The sequence below is a fragment of the Cynocephalus volans genome, chromosome 5 (genome assembly GCF_027409185.1).
Source record: "Cynocephalus volans isolate mCynVol1 chromosome 5, mCynVol1.pri, whole genome shotgun sequence".
Classification (NCBI taxonomy): Eukaryota; Metazoa; Chordata; class Mammalia; order Dermoptera; family Cynocephalidae; genus Cynocephalus; species Cynocephalus volans.
Genome location: NC_084464.1, coordinates 113,574,502 through 113,597,240, shown reverse-complemented (window position 1 = coordinate 113,597,240; position 22,739 = coordinate 113,574,502). Strand labels below are relative to the sequence as shown.

Sequence of the window (22,739 nt, the reverse complement as noted above, 5' to 3'; positions counted from 1 at the left end):
ATCTGGTGTTTCCACTTCCTAAGAAAGGGGAAGGTAGGATACTATGAGTATATATGGGCAGCTGTAGAGAAAGACCACGGGCTTTTTGCTTAATGAGCCTGATTTTGAATTCTTACTAGCTGATTAACGTGAACAAGGTGCTTATTAATCTCTTTGAGTCTCAGTTTTCTCACCTGTATAATTGGAGTGATACGTACTTCATAGGATTGTCTTGAGGATTACATGGGACAATATGATTAAAGTCCTTAAAGTCTCTCTCTGGACTTTATCTCAAGTATTGTAAAATAGATTTATATGACCTTCCTCTCCCTCATCCACCTAATTTATAACTGAAGTTATGGGTCGTAAGGATTTTAATCAAATCAGTCACACAATCAAAAAGAATTGAATCGTATAAAAAAATTTATTTTCAAACTTTATAATTATCAGCTTTAAATCATTACACATACCATTAAGATTTTGTTTGTCACTAAACATAAAACAACATGCCCATTGGAATCAGGGTTGATTCCTACGTAATTAACAGGGTAGTTGTTAAAGAGGAATGCATTTAAATTTTGGGGGTGCTACCACTTAAATAGCAAAGATCACTTACAAGTTGTCAAATTTCCTATTTATGCATAATGGGTAGATACTTTATGAGATTTAAATGAATTCTTCTTTAGCTGGCCAGTTAACTCAGTTGGTTAGAACATGGTGCTGATAACACCAAGGTTTGGGGTTCCATCTCTGTACCAGCCAGCAAAAAATAAAGAAAATAAAATAAGTGAATTCTTCTTTTAGCTACTTGTTTTTTCATAATTTATATTTTTGTAGGTTGCATGTTGTAATTAAATGAACCATGTTTTTAAAAGGATAACAAGAATTGATCCAATTTACAGAATTCTTAAATTCTAAAATCAATTATATTAAATATAAAAATAAATCTTAATTTAAACCAGATCTCTTTTCCAAATAGAAAATAACATAACCTAAATTAGCTAATTTTTATTTTTCCTTTGTAAATTTATTCTTCAAAGTTGTAGGACTAATAGTGGAATACACATAGAACCTAGTCTTTTGTTTTGTGTTGATTTTTAATTTGGAGGCTGAAGGAGACTCAAAAGATAATCCAATTCCATTCCTATATTTTACAGATGAGGTAACTGATGATGATTACAAACTAGGCCTTGCCTTAGGATCTACTAGATTTTTTTTAACATACTAAGTTAAGTTTAAATATTTCTGTTCCCTCTTAGCTGCTGTTCAGTTTCCCAAATCTACTGACAGAAGCCATTGTTCTTGTGGCTGACCATCAGTAGACCCGAGGAAATTGCCTTACTGGGTTGAAGCACTGGCGAGTGGACTGTGAGCTCCTTGCCAGCACTTCTTGGCATGCTTAGCTCAACTGTTCAAGGACTCAGTCAAGTAACTCATCCACTGCAGACAATTGAAGTCTAGAGGTAACTTCTAAACATCCTCAGTGTGTTGCCATATTTTTCAGAATGGCACACCCAATAGAATGGAATTCAAATAATCTCATTTCTTCCATGCTCTGGTTATTGGATGGCCAGGCCTACTCTAACCCCTGGGCTTTCATCACTGTAAACAAGGGTCCAGAGCTTTTGGCATAAATTTGTAATCATATGACTGAGCCAGAAAAAGAGAATGGCATGTATCAAAATAGGAAAAAAATTAAATGAATTATAAACCTTAATATAGGTATATATAGCCATAGCCATGAGTGAACATATTTTTCCTGTTGAAATACTTGACAGAGTCCTTGCAATTGACTGTCTTTGTTCAACAAAAAACTACATTAAGTTTTTTTAAAACTTAAAATCTAACTTTATGCAAATAACTATTGATCAAAAACTTTTTTTTCCATGAAAAGAGTATCTTTGGTTTGACTTAATGTTGTGGGATGTTTGCAGGTACCTGGAATGGAAACACAAAAGTAGCCATAAAGACTCTTAAACCAGGCACAATGTCCCCTGAATCATTCCTCGAGGAAGCACAGATCATGAAGAAGTTGAAGCACGACAAGTTGGTCCAGCTCTATGCAGTGGTGTCTGAGGAACCCATCTACATTGTCACCGAGTATATGAATAAAGGTTGGACGGTGCCTTTCCCATTTCCACCTCACAGTGCCCTACAGGGATTGTTTCGGGGAAAGAAATGGAGCTGACTGCCTGCTTTTTTCCTAGTTTTTGCATGAGTCAAGTATTCCCATCGGGAAGCACCAGTTATTTGCACAGTAATGAAAACATTTTTAAAACAGAACAAACTTGAGTTTGCCCCCCAAATCCTTGTGAAGTGCATCTTGCGCATGTCAGGAATTCAAGCTCCACCCCATAATTAAAACATTCATTTTTAATATCGGGAGTGGTACAAAGGGCTGTGATAGTTTGCTGTTATTTTGAATGCAGTAGCTTTTGTGAGATATCCTTTTTGCAGGGCTAAACAATTAGTATCAAACACTGGTCTCTGGGCTAAATTTAGTCTCCATCATTTCAACATTTTTTTTTTCAGCTTTCTTCTTTAACATCAGATGAAGAAATGACATGCTTTTAAAGAGCACATTTTATTCTTATATTCTCTTTCTCTGTCTCTTCTAATCAAACCAATATTGTCAAGGATAAGGCCAAAGATCACTTTATTTCGGAAAACTAGATGACTAAACAAGAAACAGCCTTAAAAGGCAATGCATTGTACATCAGAGGACACAAGTGTAATTTTTCTTTTCCACATACTTTCTTTCAAAAGATAATTGGAATTTTTTCTTGGCAGATTGTTTGTCCTTTTTATCCAGGGTTATTTTGTAAATAACTTTGTGATTAAAGCATAAAAAATTTGCCAATGACCATCATGAGCCTCCAGCTTCTGCAAATGATTATTTCCTCCTTGGTGTTCTAAGCCTCCTCAGGCTGTTATAATAGTGGCTCTGAAGCGCCAGCTGTTTCGTTTCAGATGTCTGATTTAAGGCTTGGGTAGCTATGATCTAATTAGGGGGAGCTACCTGCCCCACCCACATTTGTCAGATGTTCTCTTGTTGGTTTAAAATCTGTAAATAAGCTAGGCCAGGGATTCTCAAACTTAACTTTGTATTAGAATCACCTGGTTTCTGGACCCAACCTCCAGGGTTTCTGATCCAGTAGATCTGGGATGGGACCCAAGAATTTGCGTTTCTAACAAGTTCTCTGACAATGCTGTTGCTGCTGATCCAGGGACCACATTTTTGGAGCACTCAACTGGGCTCTATTTCCCCCACTTCACTCCCTTGCACAGGGCTGATTGGGAGATAAGACCGAAGTGGTACAGCTCCTCACATGTTCCACTTACAAAAGGAGACTGCGTTCCATTTCTTCTAGTTTTATCAAATTTTTGTTGTTATCCTTAGAAATGGAGTCAATGCTGTTTATCTTTTAAAGGCAAAACTGTTGCTTCTCAATGGATGGAATTTTTTCTACCCTGGTTCTTTAAACCTTTATTTTTTTCATTGATGGCAGTATTCCATTCAACTATTTATTACTTCTAATAAGAAAACTGTTAGGAATTTTTATCTTTCAAAGTAAATTGAAATGGTTTTATGTTTTGTTTATAGGAAGTTTACTTGATTTTTTGAAAGATGGAGAAGGAAGAGCTCTGAAATTACCAAATCTTGTGGATATGGCAGCACAGGTAAGCCCCGAGGTACCTTGATTTGTGCTATAGATTTAACATGTAAGTCCATTGGGTCATGGTGTAACATATGTGTCCTATTCCCTGGGTTTCCACAGGTTGCTGCAGGAATGGCTTACATCGAGCGCATGAATTATATTCACAGAGATCTGCGATCAGCAAACATTCTAGTGGGAAATGGACTAATTTGCAAGATTGCAGACTTTGGATTGGCCCGATTGATCGAAGACAATGAGTACACAGCGAGACAAGGTGGGCACTTGAATGGCAGTGGCTGGCAATCACATCCTTGAGAACAGTCACTTACTGCACCACCCTTCCTTCCTCTTTACCTTACTTTCCTCCAGAAAATATTTGAAAAGTCGTTCTCCAGCTGGATTTTTCCTCCTTGATCTGGCAGGAATTTGACAGCTGTGCAGGTGGGAGACGGTGGGTTCAATAGGTGGACGAGATACTGCTTTTTGGTGAGTGGGTGTCACTGCTGTGGTCCTCCCAGCTCATGCAGCCCTCCTCATAGCACCAGGCCTGGGGGGCTCTGCTTCTGGAGAAGGGAGACTGTGGAAAGCCAAGGGATCGGTCAAGTTACAGCTCATCACTCAGTCAGTCAAAAGTCCCAGCAGACTCAAATTTAAGAAGGCACACTCAAATGGGAGAATTTAATAAAGGAGTTTTTTACAAAGGCAGGTGGGGTTTAGGAAAACCAACAGGCATGGTGCAGTATCTCAGAGCTAGTAACAGCAGGGGAACTGAGACCCAAAAGGCAAGGGGGCAGGAAATGGGCACCAGAAGTCAGAACTGTGCAGAGAGGGCCTCCTCTGCAGAGAGGCAGCAAAGATGGATCTGGGGGATTAATAGCCAATCTCACTCTTCAGCCTGCTCCCATGTCTCCTGCCAAACCCAACCAGAAGCCAGAGAGGTCAAGGAGCCTACTGAGGCATCCTTCTGGGTCCAGAGCAGGGAGAAAGGTAGAGAGAGGACGTGGAGAGGATCTGGAGGGACTACAGCAGATGACAGCATAGTCCCTCGAGAAGCTCTATCTCCTTTAATCATCTCCCTCCACCCCACCCCTGTAGAAATTCATAGAAATTAGCCTTTAAGTGAAATACACCCCAAACCAGCAGCTGCTGCAGTGAGGATAGCTTTTCCGGTGCTATTAGAGCACCATATACCAGGGAAGAATTCCCAGAGATATTTTGTCTTCACATAGTGATCACCAGGTAAAATGTGTTGAATGAAGTATGCAGTTTGCAATCCAATATATGCTTCTCATGTAGAATATAATGCTTGTGATAAGAGAAGGAGGTAACTTTCATTGTTGCTGTTTTTAACTGAAGCCTAGTCATTCCAAGCAAGGCCAAGCAGAAACTGGAATATATTACAGGGTGGTGTTTTCTGCTGAATTTCATAATGGCCATCTCTAGACTTCTTCTTTTCCTTCTTCTCTTCCTCCCTCTTTTGACTCTTTCACTTCATGCCAATTCTTCCCTCCTTGAATTTGACTCTGAGAATGGAAACGTTCTCAGCAGTCTGAAGTGATGAGGGAAAATGTTAACCTGAGACCCTGGCTGATAAAGATACTGTGCAAATGCTAAATTTTTACATGTCAGTCAGGCAGCTCAGCTATTTGAATTTCCCCAAAACGTGGCGGTTCTTGTCCTGGAACCAAATGCCCACACAGTGAGCATGCCTGCACATTACACACACACACATACACCCACACCCTGGTGCGGGGCCAGATGGTGTGCCGTATCTCTAGTCAGAGGCACATGGCAGCTTTGATGGGCACTGGCAGTCCAGAGAGGAATACAGACGTGATTTTGAGGCAAGGTGAGCTGAGAGACTGACTGCCAGTGTATCTGAGACCCAGCTCTGGAGTTTATCCGGAGGCAAGCCTGGCAGCCCCAGCTCCTCATACTGGGAAGGAGAGTGGGCAAAGGTTGGGAGACATGAACATTTGACTTAGAAAAGGGCTAGAATGGAGTCATGTTAAGAGCCCTCCTGAGTGTGAGTAGAGTCCTGGTGCCAGAGGGAGTGGTTCAGGATTTGTTTCTTCCCTTTTCCTGGACTTTAGACTCTACAGAATTTGTGGTTAATACCCTTGCACTATCAGTAATTGAGAAGGTTGCAGGGCCAGGAGCCAGAGGAGGCTGGAAGCGTGCCATTGACAGGGCCTGGGCATCTAGTTCATGGTTGTTCACTGGAGTGAAGCACCTCAGGCTGTGGACCCGCACGATGGGTTCCCCTCCCTGCTCTCCCCCACACCATGCTGTTGCTCTGGGGCGGATCCCCGGGCAGCTGTCCTCAGCCCTAGCCATCTGCCTTGGCCATCAGCACCTTAACAGGTGCTGTCTGAACTCCTTGCAAAGGACATACCCTTTATCCACACTTCCTTGCTTAATTTCCAAATAAAAGGTCCCATACTTCCTTCTTAAAACTTTTTTTCTTCTTTCTTCCCTTTCCCAAACATCTTCGAATCCATGCCAAACACTGGAAAGAGATAAGTAAGGAGAAGTAGATCAACTGGAGAACTGAACTAGGGGAATCCCAGGATTTCCAAGGAGAATAAAAGAAATGCTGACCTGCAACAGAGGGAAAGGAAGGGACAGGGACATTTATAGAGCACCTTCCAAGCGACAGGCCTGAGAGGAGAAATGTGAAGATCGGAGACAGGAACAATAGAAATAGACTCAGAGGGGTTAAGTAACTTTTATAAAGTCACACAGCTAGGAAAGTGGCAGGGCCAGGATGTGAATCCAAATATGGCTGGCCTTCTTGTGTCCACCCTCTTAAGCTATGCTGACTGCCTCCCATTAGGACAGTGATTAAAAGAACAGAAAATTAAAATGGAAAGGATTAGTCATAAGTCTCTTTTCCATTTATTTTATGGGAATGTTTTTAAGGGACATCTTCTAATGTGCATGTGTGAGAGAGTTGGAAAGACCTTCATTTTCCAGCACTGGGATGACCCATCTGTTTATAAAACTCCTCCCACGGGTCTGCCCTACCTCAGCCTTTTTACGATGCAGAAAGGGCCTGGCATGTATCTGCTGGTGTGCTCTGCAGATGGCATGCACGCTGCATGCTGAAGTTTCTGCGGGGGATTAATCAGCTCCTCCAGACAGCTGGTCCTTGTGTCTGATAATATTTGGAAGTCGTGTTTTATGTTACCCCAGGCCACAACCATGCTGCATCTTGATTATGGGAGTGCAGGCAGTGTTCAGAAACATGTGCCAAACACAGATATTTTAGGACTATGAATGACAATTGCTTTCAAAACAGTTATGAGTTTTCTATCTCAGGGTGCACTGAAATGTCTGCCATCCCCCTGAGCAGATGAGGTGGCATTGTACAGGGCACAGACAGAATTGGAATTTGGAGCTGCGTTATTCAGTCCTTTCAGTGTTCCTTTCCCCTACCTCCCCCCACCTACCACTGGACTGTGAGCAGAAGTCCTGTGTCAGGGAGGAGCCAAGACCAGCCCAGCGCTTGTGAGGGTGCTCCACCCCTGACAGTATTCTAGAAGCAACTAGAAATCATTTGGGATTGCTCATTCTCTATTGCCTGTACATCTCACTCAGTTATAGCGGACTGTTCTTCTTTAGTGTGAACTCTTTGCTAAATTCTGTCCAGTCAGGGTCTGTAAATAATGCCAATGTAAGTTCTTGGAGTGCCTCGTCTATAAAAGGGGCTTTGCTTGGAGATACTGATATAAAGAAGCCTAAAACTGCACAGGAGCAGTCAGCAAGATGAGAAGGGCAGAACACCTATTGGTCTGGGGCCTTAACAAGTTAGTTAACTTTTCCATACCTCAGTTTGCTTATCTGTAAAACGGACGTACATTTTACCTGTTCTGTGCATTTTTGCAAAGATTAAGTGAAACAATACACATAAAGTGTTTAGCACAGTGCCCAGCACATAGAGAGTGGTAAATAAATGTTGGTATTTTTAGGTCCTGTACAAGACTAGCCTCTTAGGGAATAAACAAATGAGTGAATGGATTGCATATCCAGTAGAAAGGCTCAAACACAATTCAGGAAAGGGAGAGCATAATCAAAGAAAATAACCAAGTAGCCAAATACGAGTAATCGTGGGAAATGGAGTGCCCAACAACCAAAATGAGTGAGTTGGGAAGATGATCTTATTTTCAGAGAAAAAGGATGAGTTTGGTTTGGGACTTGTTGAGTTTCCAAACCCAGGAGGTCAGTTGGTGTGCCCTCACCTGGTCCCACTGCCACAGCTGTGTCCTCAGCCTCCCAGCCCTCCCACCAGGTCTGATCCCACCTCCTGATCCAGGTCTGATCCCTGCAGCCACCTCCCTGCCCAGTGATGCACCTTCATCCCAGCGTAGTTTGAGCTAACCACAGCCCCACCTGGGCCTCAGACCCTCGAGGATCTGCTGTCCATCCTTTTGTCTTCACAGGTCCCCACAACACCGTGCTGTCCAGTCTTCAGCCCCTCTGCCCATCAGTTCCTTCACAGCTCACATGAGCACATGAGAAGCAATGGGAGAATTCTCCAAAGACTGTTTTTCTTCACAATCTTCCAGGCAGCTCAGTGCTAATGTTGATTTAAACCTCACAAGTTCAGATAAACCTGGTTTATGTGTAATAATGACTTGCTTTTGTGGACACTTTTTTATTTTTTATTGAGCCATAGCGTTCATACAGTAAAATGAACAACTCTGAACTGTGCAACTTGGGGAATTCTTACATATGTACATGCCCCTGATGCCACCCCACAGATGATGACACAGAATACTACCAGCACCCCAGAAAACCCCTTCATTCCTACTCCCAGGCAGAAACCACCCCCAGAGGTAGCCTCTATTTTTCTTCTATTACCATAGATTAGTTTTGCCTGTAAATGAACTTCACGGTCATGAATCGTATAGTATTACTCTTTTGTCTGGCTTCTTTCCCAACATTATGTCTGTGAGATTCATCCATGTTGCTGCATATAACAGTAGCTCTTTTCTTTTCATGGCTGAGTAGTGTTTCACTGTGCCAGTATATCAGTTTATCTATTCTACTGGTGGGGAACATTTGGGGTTATTTCCAATTTGGGGCCATTATGAATACAGCTGCTGTGGTGGTGGACATATGTGCTCATATCTCTAGGGTATATTCCAGGTGGAATTGCAAGTCATAGGGCAAGCCTAGGTTAGCAATTGTAGTTACTGCCTGGCAGACTTTGTGGACATATCTTTAAAGGGAGAGTACACACATACTGTGCCATTTACCAGTGTTGTACTTCTGCCCAGGCTACTATTGAGGCAGCCTAGTGAGACTGAGGAACCTGGGGCTGGAAGTTAGGAGCCCTAGGTTTGAGCCAGTTCTCTCACTCAACAAGCTTGGTGTCCCCAAGCAAATCACTAAACTTTTTTGAGCCTCATTTTTATCATCTGTAAAATGGAGATAATAAAAATAATCACCTCACATAATTAGAATGAGAATTAAATGGGCTATCCGTAAAAGCTCTTCAAGAGTTATGAAATATAAAAATAATTCTTATAACCTCAATGTTTTGTGTTTGACGTGTATTTTCCTGGAAAAAGTTCTCTATTTTATTACCTACAAATAATTTTTAAGAGAAAAACTACTAGTAATCAATAGAGAAGAAAGAATCAATCGTCTAAAAGAAAAAAAAAATACTTTATTATTTTATAGCCTGGGGCAGTCTATTCATCTGCACAGTCACCATTTTGGAATTTAAATACACTTTGGTATTTTGCATGCCCCAAGGGATCCTCCACCCTGAACACAGCTGGGAATCAGCGGTCTGCTGCCATTGTCTCCTGCAGACTTGCCTGTTTTCCTGTATTTGCCTTCTCTGTTGAGGACTATCTCTGCCTCCATGCTGCCTGTGTTGTTTTTAATCTTGTCAAATCTGAGTGTCAGGTGGGCATTCTCAGCAGTTTCACTGATAAGTGTGCATGCACACATCAACACGTGCACGCACACAGGGGCACTGTAGCAGCGTTCCCTCAGGTATCTGTGGAGCCAGTCTTACTGCTGTGTGAAAGTGATTTGCCTTAAAGACCAGTAAAGAGGCTTCATGGACACAGAGCACACAGTAGGTATTTCATGAATATTTGTTTACAGCACTGGAAATAGCCAAGATCGCCATTCCCTCTTCACACTCTTCCCAGACATGCTCTCCTGCTCTCTGAGCAATGTGCACAGCTCTCTCTCAGGTCAAATATGAGGTTGTATTACATCTAGAAAGGACTGTTTGTTACACTGGTATTCCCTGCATAGTGCAAGACTGTCTTTGGGGTAATGGGAAGCACTGGGACTTTGGAAATAGATGAGCCTATGTTCAGATCCTGACTCTGCCATATTTCTTGAGCATAAGCTCTGGCCTCTCTGATCCTTCGCTTTCTCATCTGTAAAATAGAGTTGTTGCTGGTTACCTTTAAGGTGGTTGTAAGGTTTCAAGAAGACAGTTAGTAGAAGCTATTGATATTATTCATTCCTTCCAGCTCCTCCTGGCAGCACTTTGGTTAGTGTCTTTTTGGATGGCCAGACCTCTTTCCTCCTTCCCACATACACCCCACCCCTGTCCCATAGACAGCGGGGCCTAGATAGGTTAAGAGACACACCCACAAAATCAAATGATCTTGGTGTTAATCCTAGCATTGCTGTGAGACCTTCCTTGCTATGAGACCTTCCTAGCATTGCTGTGAGACCTTCTTGGACAAGTCACTTAACCTCTCTGAGCCCATATTTCCTCCTCTGACAACAGGGATAGTAACAGTTATCTACATCATAGAATTGTTGTATGGTGTCCCTGCAAATAGCCATAAAGCACTTAGCACAAAGCAAAGGCTGAGCTGATAGTGTACTTGGTAGCAGCAGTGATAGTAATGTTATTGTTATTGACCCAGTGAGTGCTAATAGCAGTGCTTGTCTCATGCACACACATTCACATACACAGTCACACGTACACACGTACTCACACACATACACACATACCCAAGTACCACGTTGGGTTTTCCTGATCCACTTCCATCAGGGCTCCTCCCACATGGAAGATCCACCTCTATAACTGTCTCCTAATTTGACTCATCACGGAGGACAGGAACTACATCTGTGGTTTTGGTTTGTTTGTTTTTAAGTTCTAAATTAAGGACAGGACTGTTGCTGAGGAAGCAAATGTCAAGACATTGTAATCTCTGGATCTTTGGAATGTATGTAGAAACAGGGGCATTCAGAACTTTATATAAGACTGCTGTTAAGTTTAGGTTTATGTATTAAATAGAAGAAGAAAAATGTGTCTGTTCAAATACTCCCAGTATTGAGGGTTTAAATTGAATAGGTTATTGTCTGGAGGAAAATTCACATATAAATTAGACTATGAAGAATTCATAATTGTTGCAGTTTTCATGTTAATTCTTTCATGTTAAAAAAATCACTACTGCATAAATTAACACATTCTTTCATGGAGAACATATTTTAGAAAGATTTGTTACTTTAATAACTCTTTGTGTATTAGAAATCCCAGATGCCTATACTAATTAAATATAATCAGATTTTGGATTCAAAAAGCACAGTAGCCATTTAACACAAACAAGCAGGCAGCTAGTTTGACAAACACAGTCAGGAAGAAGTGGATCCCTGTTTCTTTCAAATTCTGAATTTCACAATTGAGAACCGTGGTTCAATTCTTGTCCTTCCTTTGTGTTAGGACTGGGGATTGTTAGACTCAGAGCGCCAGCTTTGCAGCTCAAGGGCTCCTGCGGAATTATTAATCAGCCGCCTCTGAGGCCCCTGTAATCCCGTGGCAGATCAAGGCTGATCTCGCCGTGAGATGCCCTCCCTCTGCCCCGTCAGCACATGAGCTGCTTGTTCTCTGGCGACAACAGCGTTTCCATTCTCGCACGGTGTGCTGTGACCTGAACAGCAAATGTCAGGGGAAGGAAGGAAAAAAACCCTTTTAATTATTGAATTTAATCTAATTCTTTCCATGCTAGAGACGAAAAGCAAACCCTTTCAAAAGCAAGTCATTGTTTTAAGGAAGGAGCAGGAAACATTTGTTCCCAACTCAAGCAGGGCCGCCATGAAATGACCATGCCGCGCCCCTCCCCACGCCCACGCCCCTCCCCGCGCCCAGGCCCGCTAGGCCCCAACCCTGCGCCCTGCCCGCCACCTGGGCCAGCACCGCTTTCCCGCGAGCTGGTGACTTGCATGCCTGAACCGAGCTGCTAGTGATCACGAGTTCGGTCCCCTTCAGTCACAAGGCAGGAAAGCTCCTTCATTTGTATTCCACCGCTGAAAGCCCTGGCTTCCACTGCATTTCTGGGCGGGAGGCTTTGTTTATCTGCTGAGCCACCGTGGAGCTTCGGGCCAGATTAATAGTGGGGGGAGCGGGTCGGATTGGCAGGAAAATGGAGATGGATTGTAGGGCGCATCCATTTTCCTCCTACAAAGGGTGTTTTGGAAGCCAAAGATTAAAATGAAAAGAAAAAGGACTTTAAATCACCCTTTCCTACCCCAGTCTCTCTTTTAAGATTAAAACTGTTTGGGGAAGAAATGAGACTAATTTCTTCCACTTCCACCCCCGGGCAGCTCCCCGACTCTGCCTGGAGAGTAAAGGTGGGCCTGATGGAGGCACTGAGAGCCGGGGGCTCTGAATACCTTTCCACTTCATCTGTGCTGGGCAGTTGTACTGCGTATTCCGTGTGAGCGTCTTTCTCCTTTGTGCTGTTTTGGGCAGGACCGTTTGGTGGTTGTTTATGAATGGTCAAGGACAGTTCCTTGGTTTGTGAATCCCACGTCTCTTCGTAATCATCCAGAAGGAAGCAGATGGTCACCCTCTGTGATTTTAAAGTGTGTAAATAGGAACTGCAGACTGCCATCAAACATCAACAATGTCCTTTGGCTTCCTTGTCTTGCTCTGCTGGCAAAAGGAACTCCTGTGTTTGCATCATCTGGATAATCAGGGACAGGCAGTACGGGTGAAAAGTTTTAAAGCCTCCGTTTCTTCCAGCCGGAGGAGGGTGCTCAGCAGTGTCACGCTGGTCTTCTCAATGGAACACCACAGCCCAGGCACTGTACCAGATTTGAAAAAGCAGCCCCAAGGTAGTGCTTGTCTCTGCATATCCTCTCATCCTTCCCTGTCTTTCAAACTCCCAATCAAACCCCCAGCACAACCACCAACTGTTTCCAAGCAGTATTCCCAAACCCAGCACTGTCTGTACTGTCCAGAATGCTGTGTGGCCTGAGGTCAGACTGATGCAGTGCACCGCCCCTTCTAGGGGTAGTTGGATTCTTAGAATGATTTCTATTTTGAGCAATATCCCAGACATCCATTTATGACTTAGGTGAACCCTTCTCACCACGCTGCGCAGCAGCATACAGCTGGTTACAGAGCTGGACACACAGCTTTCTTATCTTTTGTTCTAGACTGAAAGTCCACACGTGTACTGTCTACCCTATTGGGACTGTGAATCAGAATTTTTATTCTAATAGTGCTTCTTTTTTGGCTCTTGGAAAGATGGAAGGATAATTGGAATTATTTGGAGCCTTGGTCTTCTAGAACAGCAAGCAGCCACTTAAATAAGCACACACGCACACACACCCTCCCCCAGCAGGGTCAGTACTTCAGGGAAAGGCCCCTTGTTGTATTCTCAGATTTCCTTCCTAAGAGTAAAGGGACCAAAAATCCACGATTTCAGGAGATGCTGATTAATTTCATTCTTTACTTTTGTGTTGCCTCTGCAAATTATACTGGGTTGACATTAGTCACCATCACCAGAGGAGGTGACGGGGAAAGACAAGCAACCCAGAGCATCCTGCCTTCCCCTGGCTCCCCCATAGATTTAGAAGGAATGCTGCAGCCTGCTTACTCTTATCCTCCATGTGAGGACCTGATGCCCTTCCACAGTTCATCTTCCTGCCTGTCCTTTCCTGACTACAGGGCCCCAGAATTAATGCCTAGACTCCACCCTCATCCTCCATTCTCCCTGGTAGCTGAGTTCAGTCCCCTCTGTCCTCTAGTCATTCTGGATTAGATTTTACCCACTGGTGGACCTTTTACCCCTTCTCTGTCTGGCCCTCAACTTGGGCTCCCCTAGGAACTTTGCTCCCCGCCCCACTCCCCAGGCTGAATTTTCCCTGCATGGATTCAGCCCAAGCAGGCTTTGGATCCATGTCTAGTTAATCAGCCTTGTCTTTGCAATATGTTCAGGCCCAACTTCTGGTCCTTGGTTCTTGTCTTCTTTGGCCTAACTTGTCCCTCCTTCACCCACATCCCCATGGGACAGCAGTCCTCCTTACTGCCTATCTCCTTCCTTCTCAAACTCCCTGCCCACCAGTGTGCTGCAATTTTAGATGGAATATAATCTCATCCATTGTACCATTTATTTTTCACTCATTTTTATTTTTAAAACATGGTGCTAAACCCTTATGAACTTAAAGTAGAAACTTCAACAGAATGTGTCACCAGGGATAAGTGGGAAACACACAGTTGTACTACTTTGGAAACATTTGGGAAATTTGAAAGTCGTTCCCTTGGCCTAGTGTGAAAATTCTGAGTTTTGCTTTGCCAAGTTTCACTGGGTTTGAAATCATTGTTTTGTTTGAATAACTCCAAAGTTCCAGGTTAGGTTAGCTTTGATTTTGCTGCTTTTACAGGATATCCTGTTCTAGTCCTGCCTTGCCACCCTCCCCTCCCCATGTAATCAGCTTCCTGTTATTGGCATAGTTTATAACTTTGCCAGGGTAACTTTAACATTGAAGCACTGCACATTATTAAATATTGAATATGATAATTTGCAGTTTGTGGCTTTATAATTAGAGGGCTCTGGGTGGCTCTGGTTCAGAAAAACTACAGCTGAAGCTAATACCGTTCCTCCTTGAAAATGCTATTAGGACACAACTTGTATTCTCTTTTGGAAAAAGTTGGCTTCTTTTATTCTGCACTGGCTTCACCTTCTCTACCTTGGCCCAGGTTTTTAGCCAGAGGAGATATTCTCTGAGACAGGGATATCAAATCGGCAATGTCACTTGGGAAAAAAAAGAAGGTTTGACAGTCCAGCTCTCCACTGAGAGCCGCAATGTGAGCAGGGCCCCACCCAGGCCTGTCCTGGCCCCTCCCCACCTCAGGGAGAGCCATGGGTCACACTGCATCATTTTGGTGTGGCCACCTCTCCCTGGAGATATGGACTCTAGCTTGTTTCTATTTCATAGCACTCTTCCTAAAGCCAGTGCCACAGTTTCGTTCTCTGTTTGGTTTCCCTGTGAGCCCTGGATGCCTGGCTACTCCTAGAGCAGGAGGTAACCTGTGCTTGGTTTTCCCAGGAGTGCCTCACACTGTGCTGGGGACTTAGTGGACACTCAGTGAATTCTCAGTGATGACTTGATGAGTATATTGAGGTTTTTTTTCATCCTCTTTCCCTCTCTGGAAGTTTGGAGAGCTTTGGCATTTCTGATGGCATTTGCCAGTGCAACTCAGTGCCTTTGCATTATGATCCAAATACAATAATAGCTGGCATTTATTTACCTATTACCTGGTGCTACTGTACCGAGCCCTTTACGTCTATCGTAATTCTCTTCACAAACTTATGGCATTACCATCCCTGATTCTGAGACTTCGGGACATTTTCAGTGGTCACCCAGCAAATCCAGTGTGCAATCCCTGGTCTGCCCGACTCCGAAGCTCATTTCCTAAATGATCGTGCAGGCCCTTCCACAGGTGACCACTCAGTCCCAGCTCAGCCCACAGCTGGGCCTCTTTGCATTCTCCCTGAAGAGCATTCATGCCCTATTTCCTGGCCGACTTACATACACTCAGTGAGGTGAACTTAAGAGCAAAAGTATCTGTGATCTTCATTTGAGCACTGGAAATGCCCCTGCCATCATCTTAATGCATGAAGATGCGTAAAGTACAAGAAGTAACTGAATCAAGTAAGAACTATTTCTATTTGAGGCAGAAGTGGAAAGCAGATTACCTGGCCACTAGGAATAGAGGGACATCGTTAACTGGAATGTGACCGGGAGGTTGGAATGGGCCATCCTGACACAATGAATATGACTGGTCATCCTGTTTTCACTTAAAAACTGAATGCTGAAGAGCATTCAGTCAGGCTGTCCTAGAGCATGGTAAGGATGATTCTATTCCTGTAAGAGTGAAAAAGAATATTAATTTGTAACACCACTGTATTGTCACTCTTTGTGTTTAGTTTGATTGAGTCTGTGTAAAGGAAGAGAATTTCTCTGGCCATCAGGATGTTGTGTATATTGCTGCCTGGTTGACCATTTAGCCAATTAGAGCATTTACTGAGCAGTTGCTGTCTACCCAGACTTAGGCAAGTTACTGCAGAGAGATAAAAGTATAATATAAAACATGGTCTCCAAGCTCAAAGGATTTACCTTCTATTTAAGGAGATAAAAATAACGCTTGTAAGAATTAGTAGAGAGACGTGGACATAGCAGGATAGTAGACAGTATTTAAGCTCTCGGGCTCTGGAACCAGTCTCCTTCAGTTCACATCCCAATTCCACCATGTATACGTGTCCTTTGGTACATTGTTTTACCTCTCTGTGTTCAGTCTTTTCATCTGTAGGACAGGACTATTACTAGTATCTACCTTGTACGTGTAAAGCACTTCTCATGATGCCCGACACTTAGCAAGCACCCAATGTATGTGTAGCGATTGTGGTAGCTACTATTATCAAGCATTAAACTCTTGTTTATAGCACTGGCTGTAAGTGCATTGGAGAGATCTGTAAAGGCTGGAGTAATGACAGGTGACCTCATGAAGGAGGTGGAAATTGAGCTGAGTTGACTTTAGCTAAGCAGATGGAAGGAGTGAAAGCACTTTGAACAAGCTAATGTAAAAGAAGCAAGTATGATCAGCCTGGTGCAGGGTACAGGTTATAGGAAGTAAACTAAACTAGATCTATATGTTTGGCTTAGCAAGAACCAAAGTTGAATAGATATGTGGGTCCTTGGAAACCAGGTGGGGGATTTTGACTTAATGCAGTAAGGAACACACTGTGTGGTTGACGAGGGACATTACAGTTTAAAGTGATTAGTTGGAAGGACAAAGCTGAAGTCAGGGTACCATAGCAGGAAGACTTAACAGAGGTGATGACCCAGATCAGGTTTTGGCAGTGAGCTTCAACAGGAAAGGACAAATTTGAGAGACATGTCAAAGAGGAATACAAGAGACCTTTGATGATGGATTAGATCTGGGGATTTCAAGAGAGAGAGAAATCTCAAGTCACTTTTAGATTTTTACCTTGAAGCCTGGCAGATGGTGATCTGACCACAAGAAGGGAGATAGTAAAAATAGGGGTTCCATTTGCATCCTAGAATATTAAGGAAAGAATTAACTTTATAAGTCAGTCATTTATGGAAAATTTCTACCTAGTAAAAGAATATCTTCTATAATATTACTCATTATAAGATGATTCAGTGAAAAAATAAATACAAATTTGCAGTTGCTATATTTGAGATAGAGTAGGACACCTTAAAGGCTTTGTCCCTTAGGTATTTGGAAATTAGGAGCCAAGACTTTAGATGAAAGACAATATCTAAATGTTATATCCAGCCTCATTCACATAGAGATGGTGGGTAGGACTAGTCATAAGAAACGGTGCGTTCCCCAAGTGGGTATGTAGGGAGAGAAGAGTCTGGAACACTGAGGCCTTCTCCAAGACACCTGTAATTAGAGAGTAGGAGAATGAAGGAGAGCCTACTATGAAGACAAGAGAAATGCTTGAAAGAAAGGAAGAACACTGGGGAAGAATAAATTCAGAAAAAATAATTCATTTCTTACAGAAATGTTTGAACTTTACAAATTGTTGGAGTCTGCTGAGTTTTATTCCTTTGTTTCTGAGATTATTGGTATTATTCAAATGTGAGAAGTATACTAAAATAGCACAAATGTGATGAGAGCCACTAGTTAGATAAACATGACAGAAGTGTCAGTGGAAGCACAATCTACCTAATTGCTAATTGCCATTAGACACCTATGAGCCCTGAAATGTCATGATGCTTTGCAAGAGTTTTGAAAAGTCAAAACACCTTTCACGTTTCATCTCAGTACCAGTCGTTCTCAGGGTAATGATGTATGTTATCTTCCAGGTTTTAAAGACAAGGAGAAGAAGGAGGTAGGATGTCATCACACTTCTGCTCACGATCTCCAGTTCCCATCACACTTAGGATGGAATTCAGAATCCTTAGTGCGGCTTGCAAAGCCCCACAAAATCTGTCCTTGTACCCCATTTTATTATCCTTTATAGCACTTTATTGTAGTTGACATATACAGTAGCCATTCATTTATTTTATCTCCTTCTCAAACTAAGATGCGAGCTCTATGACAGCCAGAGGTTGTGGTCACTGACGGACTCCAAGCACCAAGTGCAGTGCTGGGCACATGGAGAAAACTCCAGAAATATTTATGATAGGAAGAAAGAGAGAACAAATCAACCCAGCAGTGGTGGCATTTTTTGTTATTATTTTTGTGGACAGACTTTGATAACTAAATAGATTCACAACCCTCTCCTTTCTCTTACTTTAAGCATGGATGATTATTAATCTTAGGTGAGAAAGACCAGGGCCCTGTAAGGTTGAAATAATTGGTGTCCAGTCACCTCTTTTCAACCCAGTCCGTTAGGAAAAGGATTTTACACTTTGCCAAGAACCCTCCTGAGGCCTCTTGCCACCTTTGTCCTTCTGCTGCTATCGCCACTCCCCTCCCCCAGCTGCAGCTCCAGTAATCTGGGCCTCATGGTCCTCACAGAGCAAAGTCTGGGGCTCCCTCTACCTCACTCAGACAGACCCACTCAGACCTAAAGGGGATCTGAACACATTTCATTTGGCAGTAAAAATGCAAGTTTTTCCAGGTGTTTTTAAGTTTCATTCGTGTATAGCAGAGGCTTTTCCATTGTAGTTGGCAGTTGTTAGACCCTTAAAAGGGCATCCAAATCGTGATAGACAGTGGCACTGGTGCTTTCACCAGGGACAAGGTGAGTACTCAGCAGAGGCCAAGGAACTGATGATAAGCACCATAAGGAACTGTGGTTATTCAGCCTGAAAGGGAAGGCTGAAAGGGATAATCAGCTGTCCAGCTGCTCGTTCATTCACTTAACACCTGTTGATCAAGTGCCTTCTGTGCACCCAGTGCTGTGCTCAGTACCGAAGATATGGTGGTCATCCAGAAAGACATGCTCCAGCCCTCAAGGACAGTATCTATTGAGAGTCACAGTTCAGATAACTTATGTATTCGTTGTCCTTTAATAGGAACAGCTACAGAAAGCAAGATGCTCTGGCAGCATAGAGTTAGGAAATCTACCCCAGTCTTAGTGATCAGGCAAAGTTTCCCTGTGCAAGTAACACTCAGGCTAAGAGCAAAGGAGGAATTGGAGTTAGCCTTGGGGTGGAGATGGGGAGGGGACTGTTGGCAAAGGAAACAGCCTGTCCTATGGCCCTGAAGCAGGTTAGGAGGTTGGCATTTGCAAAGCATTCAAAGAAGGGCAATGGGGAGGTTGGGGGGAAAAGAGAGAGCAGAGGAGAGAAAGTCTGGGGTAACATGAAAGGCTAGAGAACTAGGTAAGGACCAGATTGTGCACATATACCCAATTGGAAGGCATTGCAGGAGCCCAGGCAGGTGACCATGAGCAAGTGAGGACAAGAGTGAGGGTGGTGAAAGTGAAGATTAGACAAATTCAAGAGAGTGAAATGCACAGGATTCAGTGATGGACTCGATATGGACAGTGACAAAGTAGGAGGGGCCAAAGTTGCTCAGTGAAGATTTATTGGGCTCCTTCTGTAAGCAGACACTGTGCTGATATCTGAGTGCACAGTGGTGAAAAAATAAACACAGCATCCAGATGAGGATGATTCTTGGGATTCTGATATCGTTGACTGGCAAAGAGTGAAAAAGAAGCCAAATTGTGGAGAAGATAAGTTTTGGATGTTGTATTTAAGGGGCCTTTTGAGACATCCCAGTGGAGACATTGAGGAGGAAATGGGTTATACAAGCCATGAACTCAGGAGAGAGGTCTCATCTTATGATATAAACGGAGGTGTCATTGGAGTCAAGATGGTCATCAAAGCTGTGGGAGTGAATAAGATCGCCTGTTGTTGCCCAAAGCTCATGACCACTCTTTTCTTACCTCAGCAGAATTTAGAGAAACAGGACTGAGATGTGCATAAGAAGTTATTTAAAACACTGGTGTATTTATTCACCTCAGGAAATGACTCAGCTATGGCTAACTTGTCTTATGTACTGTGAGTTATAAATGACTAAAGTACAAAAGTGCTCTGGTCTAGTTGTTCCAGGACATGGGCCCCAGTGACAGCACCAAGTCAAGTTTTCAGCAACAAGTTTATCTTAGGAGGTTGGTAAAATTTGCAGATTGTGCCTAGAAAACATTCAATGGAAAAGATATATACATATTAATGTCTGTATATACTGGCATAAAAGAATACTAAACTATTAAAATAATTTGGTAAGAAATGAAATATAGAGTGGTGACAATTCCATTTTTTGAATTCATGTAAACCCTGAATAAGTTCACTGAGTGCTGCAGTGTCTGCCAAAGCTCAGGATATCAGTGACATAGATCATCATTGCCTGCAGTTTGCTGCATTTCCTCCAATAAAATACAGAGAGAAAATTACGTTGGTCTCTGAATCCTGCTCTCGAACCGAAGAATTTCAAAAAAGAGTGAATTAGCTAATTGCATAACAATACCTAAATAATTGTAGGGTAGTGCTCGGACATTTTCTTTTTTCTGCAAAACCATACTGCTAGTCAACTTTGATCCTGACTTTATGCCTGCCATGGTATCTGTGAAAACATCAGAGGGACAGAACTTTACTTTCAAGGGAAAGGCAGTGTGTAACCCAGGAGCTCCTTCCTTCTATGCATCTGAGCCTTCCTGACTTAAGCACGTTGCAGCCCCCAGCAGGGCCACCTGTGGGATCGTACAGTTCATGTACTGGACAACACTAGGGATGCCATTCTCATAAACTGGGGTTTTGCAGTGTGCAGCGAGCATGGCCATTTGCAAAGGCCCCTGGCAGAAACGGGTTAACTGCCACATTTAGGTCTGCATTTTAGGGCTAGCAGCTTTGTACCCTTAGGAGGTGGGAAGCCAAGATAAGGGGAAACAGAGGTGACGATAAGAGTCGAAGAGTGGGCATAGGTTAGTTTAAACCTCAGTTAATCATTAATAGTTTATTGCTTCTTTAATTTAACCTTTTGTCTTCCTTGAAAAGGATTAAATAACAGTTATCTTTAGAGAAGCTTCTTTTGTTAACAGTGGCTGCTATTTTGAGACAGAGCAGAAGTAGAAGTTGGACAAAGACATTCTTTATTTTTGTCCCTCCAAATACATTGTGAATGGCTGAAAAAACACAAAACAACACATTGCTTAGTGTAAATACATTGCTTGTCTTAGGAAGAAAACTAATGCAAAATAAATTTATTTAAGCACTATCTACCAATGATTTCCTTTCAACGATCTGTTACATTATACAGCCTTTGTTTTAACTTTTTTTTTTTTGAAGATTAACATAATCCTTATTGCAGATTAGAAAATGAGAAAATAATAAAGGAGATGAGTGCGTCTGGCTGATGTACTGACGTTTGGTTTGGTTTTTTTAATATGAAATTATGAAATCTTCTCTCAGAAGATCCTAACAGACTTTATCCAGATTCCAAATAGTTTACTCTCAGCAACACATACATCTTCATCAACATTAAATGTTCAAGGAAGGAAAGAAAGGTTCCTTTTGTTTGTCATTTTATTTACAGGATTTGTCTGCACGGCGAAGAAAAATGTTCCATTTGCTTTAGAGATGGTCAGAGATTTCCAAGCCATTTGGCTCGAGAGATGATTTAAATAGGAATGAATTTAATATACCTTTAATTCTCTGAAGTAAGAGAACTCCAGCTGAGGTTTGGTCCAGGGAGAAGCCTGCTCTCGACACTGAGGAAAATCTATCACATTAATCCCAGCAGCTGAGTCCAAAGCTGCATGAACAGAATGCTCGAGGAGAGGAAGTGTGAGCAGAATGCTTTGAAAGAAACTTTAGAAACTGAATGAACTGCTCAGAGAATACCAAGTCTTGTGTGGAATCATCCAACACTTAAGGAAAGATATAAATAATTATGCATGAGAATCACTGCTAATTAAAAATAACTCAGTGCATAAAAGGAGAAAAAAACTATGGTATAACTTTTCTGCTTCAATGTTAATGTGAGATGCCACATAATGAAATAGTAGGATTATTTTTTTAATTTCATTTCACACAGGCATAGAAGAGATGGAGAGGAAAATTATATTGCCAGAAAATGCCAGGGTAGATTTGCTAAAGATGTTATCATTTACCGTATTTAAAACAAAAATCTAATTGCTGTCATTTATCATTACCTCTGGTTATTAAAACCATGCTAATTTAAAGATTTTAATCATTTGCCACTTTTGCACAACGTGACTTTTCATAAAAGATACTATGAAACATTCTTACTTTGTCAGCTTTTGTATGATTTTTGTAGGGCTCCTAAGCAGAATTAACATGCTTTAAACATATAATTGTGTTTACATCAGTAATAAAAAATTCCTTGTGCTTTTCTTTTAGTTTGTTCAGTGAAATATCTGGAATTGCTTTATAATTGCTGAGCCTAATGTTTGAGAGCACAGACTGCTGAATCCATTTTAATTCCCTGTACACACATCTAGCATTGTAAAGCACAGGTGGACCCACCCTTCCTTTTGGTTTGGAAGGAGGATCCTTTTAATGATCAGAGAAATTTGAAAGAAAAGGCTCTACTGACTTTGGCATGAATTTGCTCCTTGGTCTTGCAAAGTCAGAGATTCATAAGACAGTCATTGAGGCAAGACTGCTCTTTAAAAAACAAACATTGAGTAGTACCCTCTTGGGCTGGTAGAAGAAGGTAGGGAGGTAAAAAAGTGATCATATGGTATAGAAGAAAAAACTAACCCAGGAGTACAGATGGCTGCTATATGGAGAAAGGGTAGAGGGAAGAAAGAGGTGGTCTTATGTACAAGAAGATTCATGAGAGTAGCATTATGATTTAATCCTATATGTATTTATTAAAAT

The 22,739-nt window shown here is 42.2% G+C and overlaps 1 protein-coding gene and 1 long non-coding RNA gene across 6 annotated transcripts in view; one reads left to right on the top strand and one right to left on the bottom strand.

Annotated features, from left to right (window-relative positions):
- Positions 1 to 22,739, top strand: part of FYN (FYN proto-oncogene, Src family tyrosine kinase) — a 209,034-nt gene that overhangs the window by 173,362 nt on the left and 12,933 nt on the right. For all 5 annotated transcript variants that reach the window (XM_063096817.1, XM_063096819.1, XM_063096821.1 and 2 more), the window contains 3 exons: positions 1,914 to 2,093; positions 3,584 to 3,660; positions 3,759 to 3,912. In XM_063096817.1, the coding sequence (XP_062952887.1) occupies positions 1,914 to 2,093; positions 3,584 to 3,660; positions 3,759 to 3,912 (411 nt within the window). The remainder of the gene's footprint in view (positions 1 to 1,913; positions 2,094 to 3,583; positions 3,661 to 3,758; positions 3,913 to 22,739) is intronic.
- Positions 11,156 to 12,868, bottom strand: LOC134377975 (uncharacterized). The gene is made up of 3 exons (XR_010023598.1): positions 12,297 to 12,868; positions 11,809 to 12,081; positions 11,156 to 11,554 (listed from the first exon to the last, which is right to left on the bottom strand). It is a non-coding gene; the product is annotated as an uncharacterized LOC134377975 (long non-coding RNA).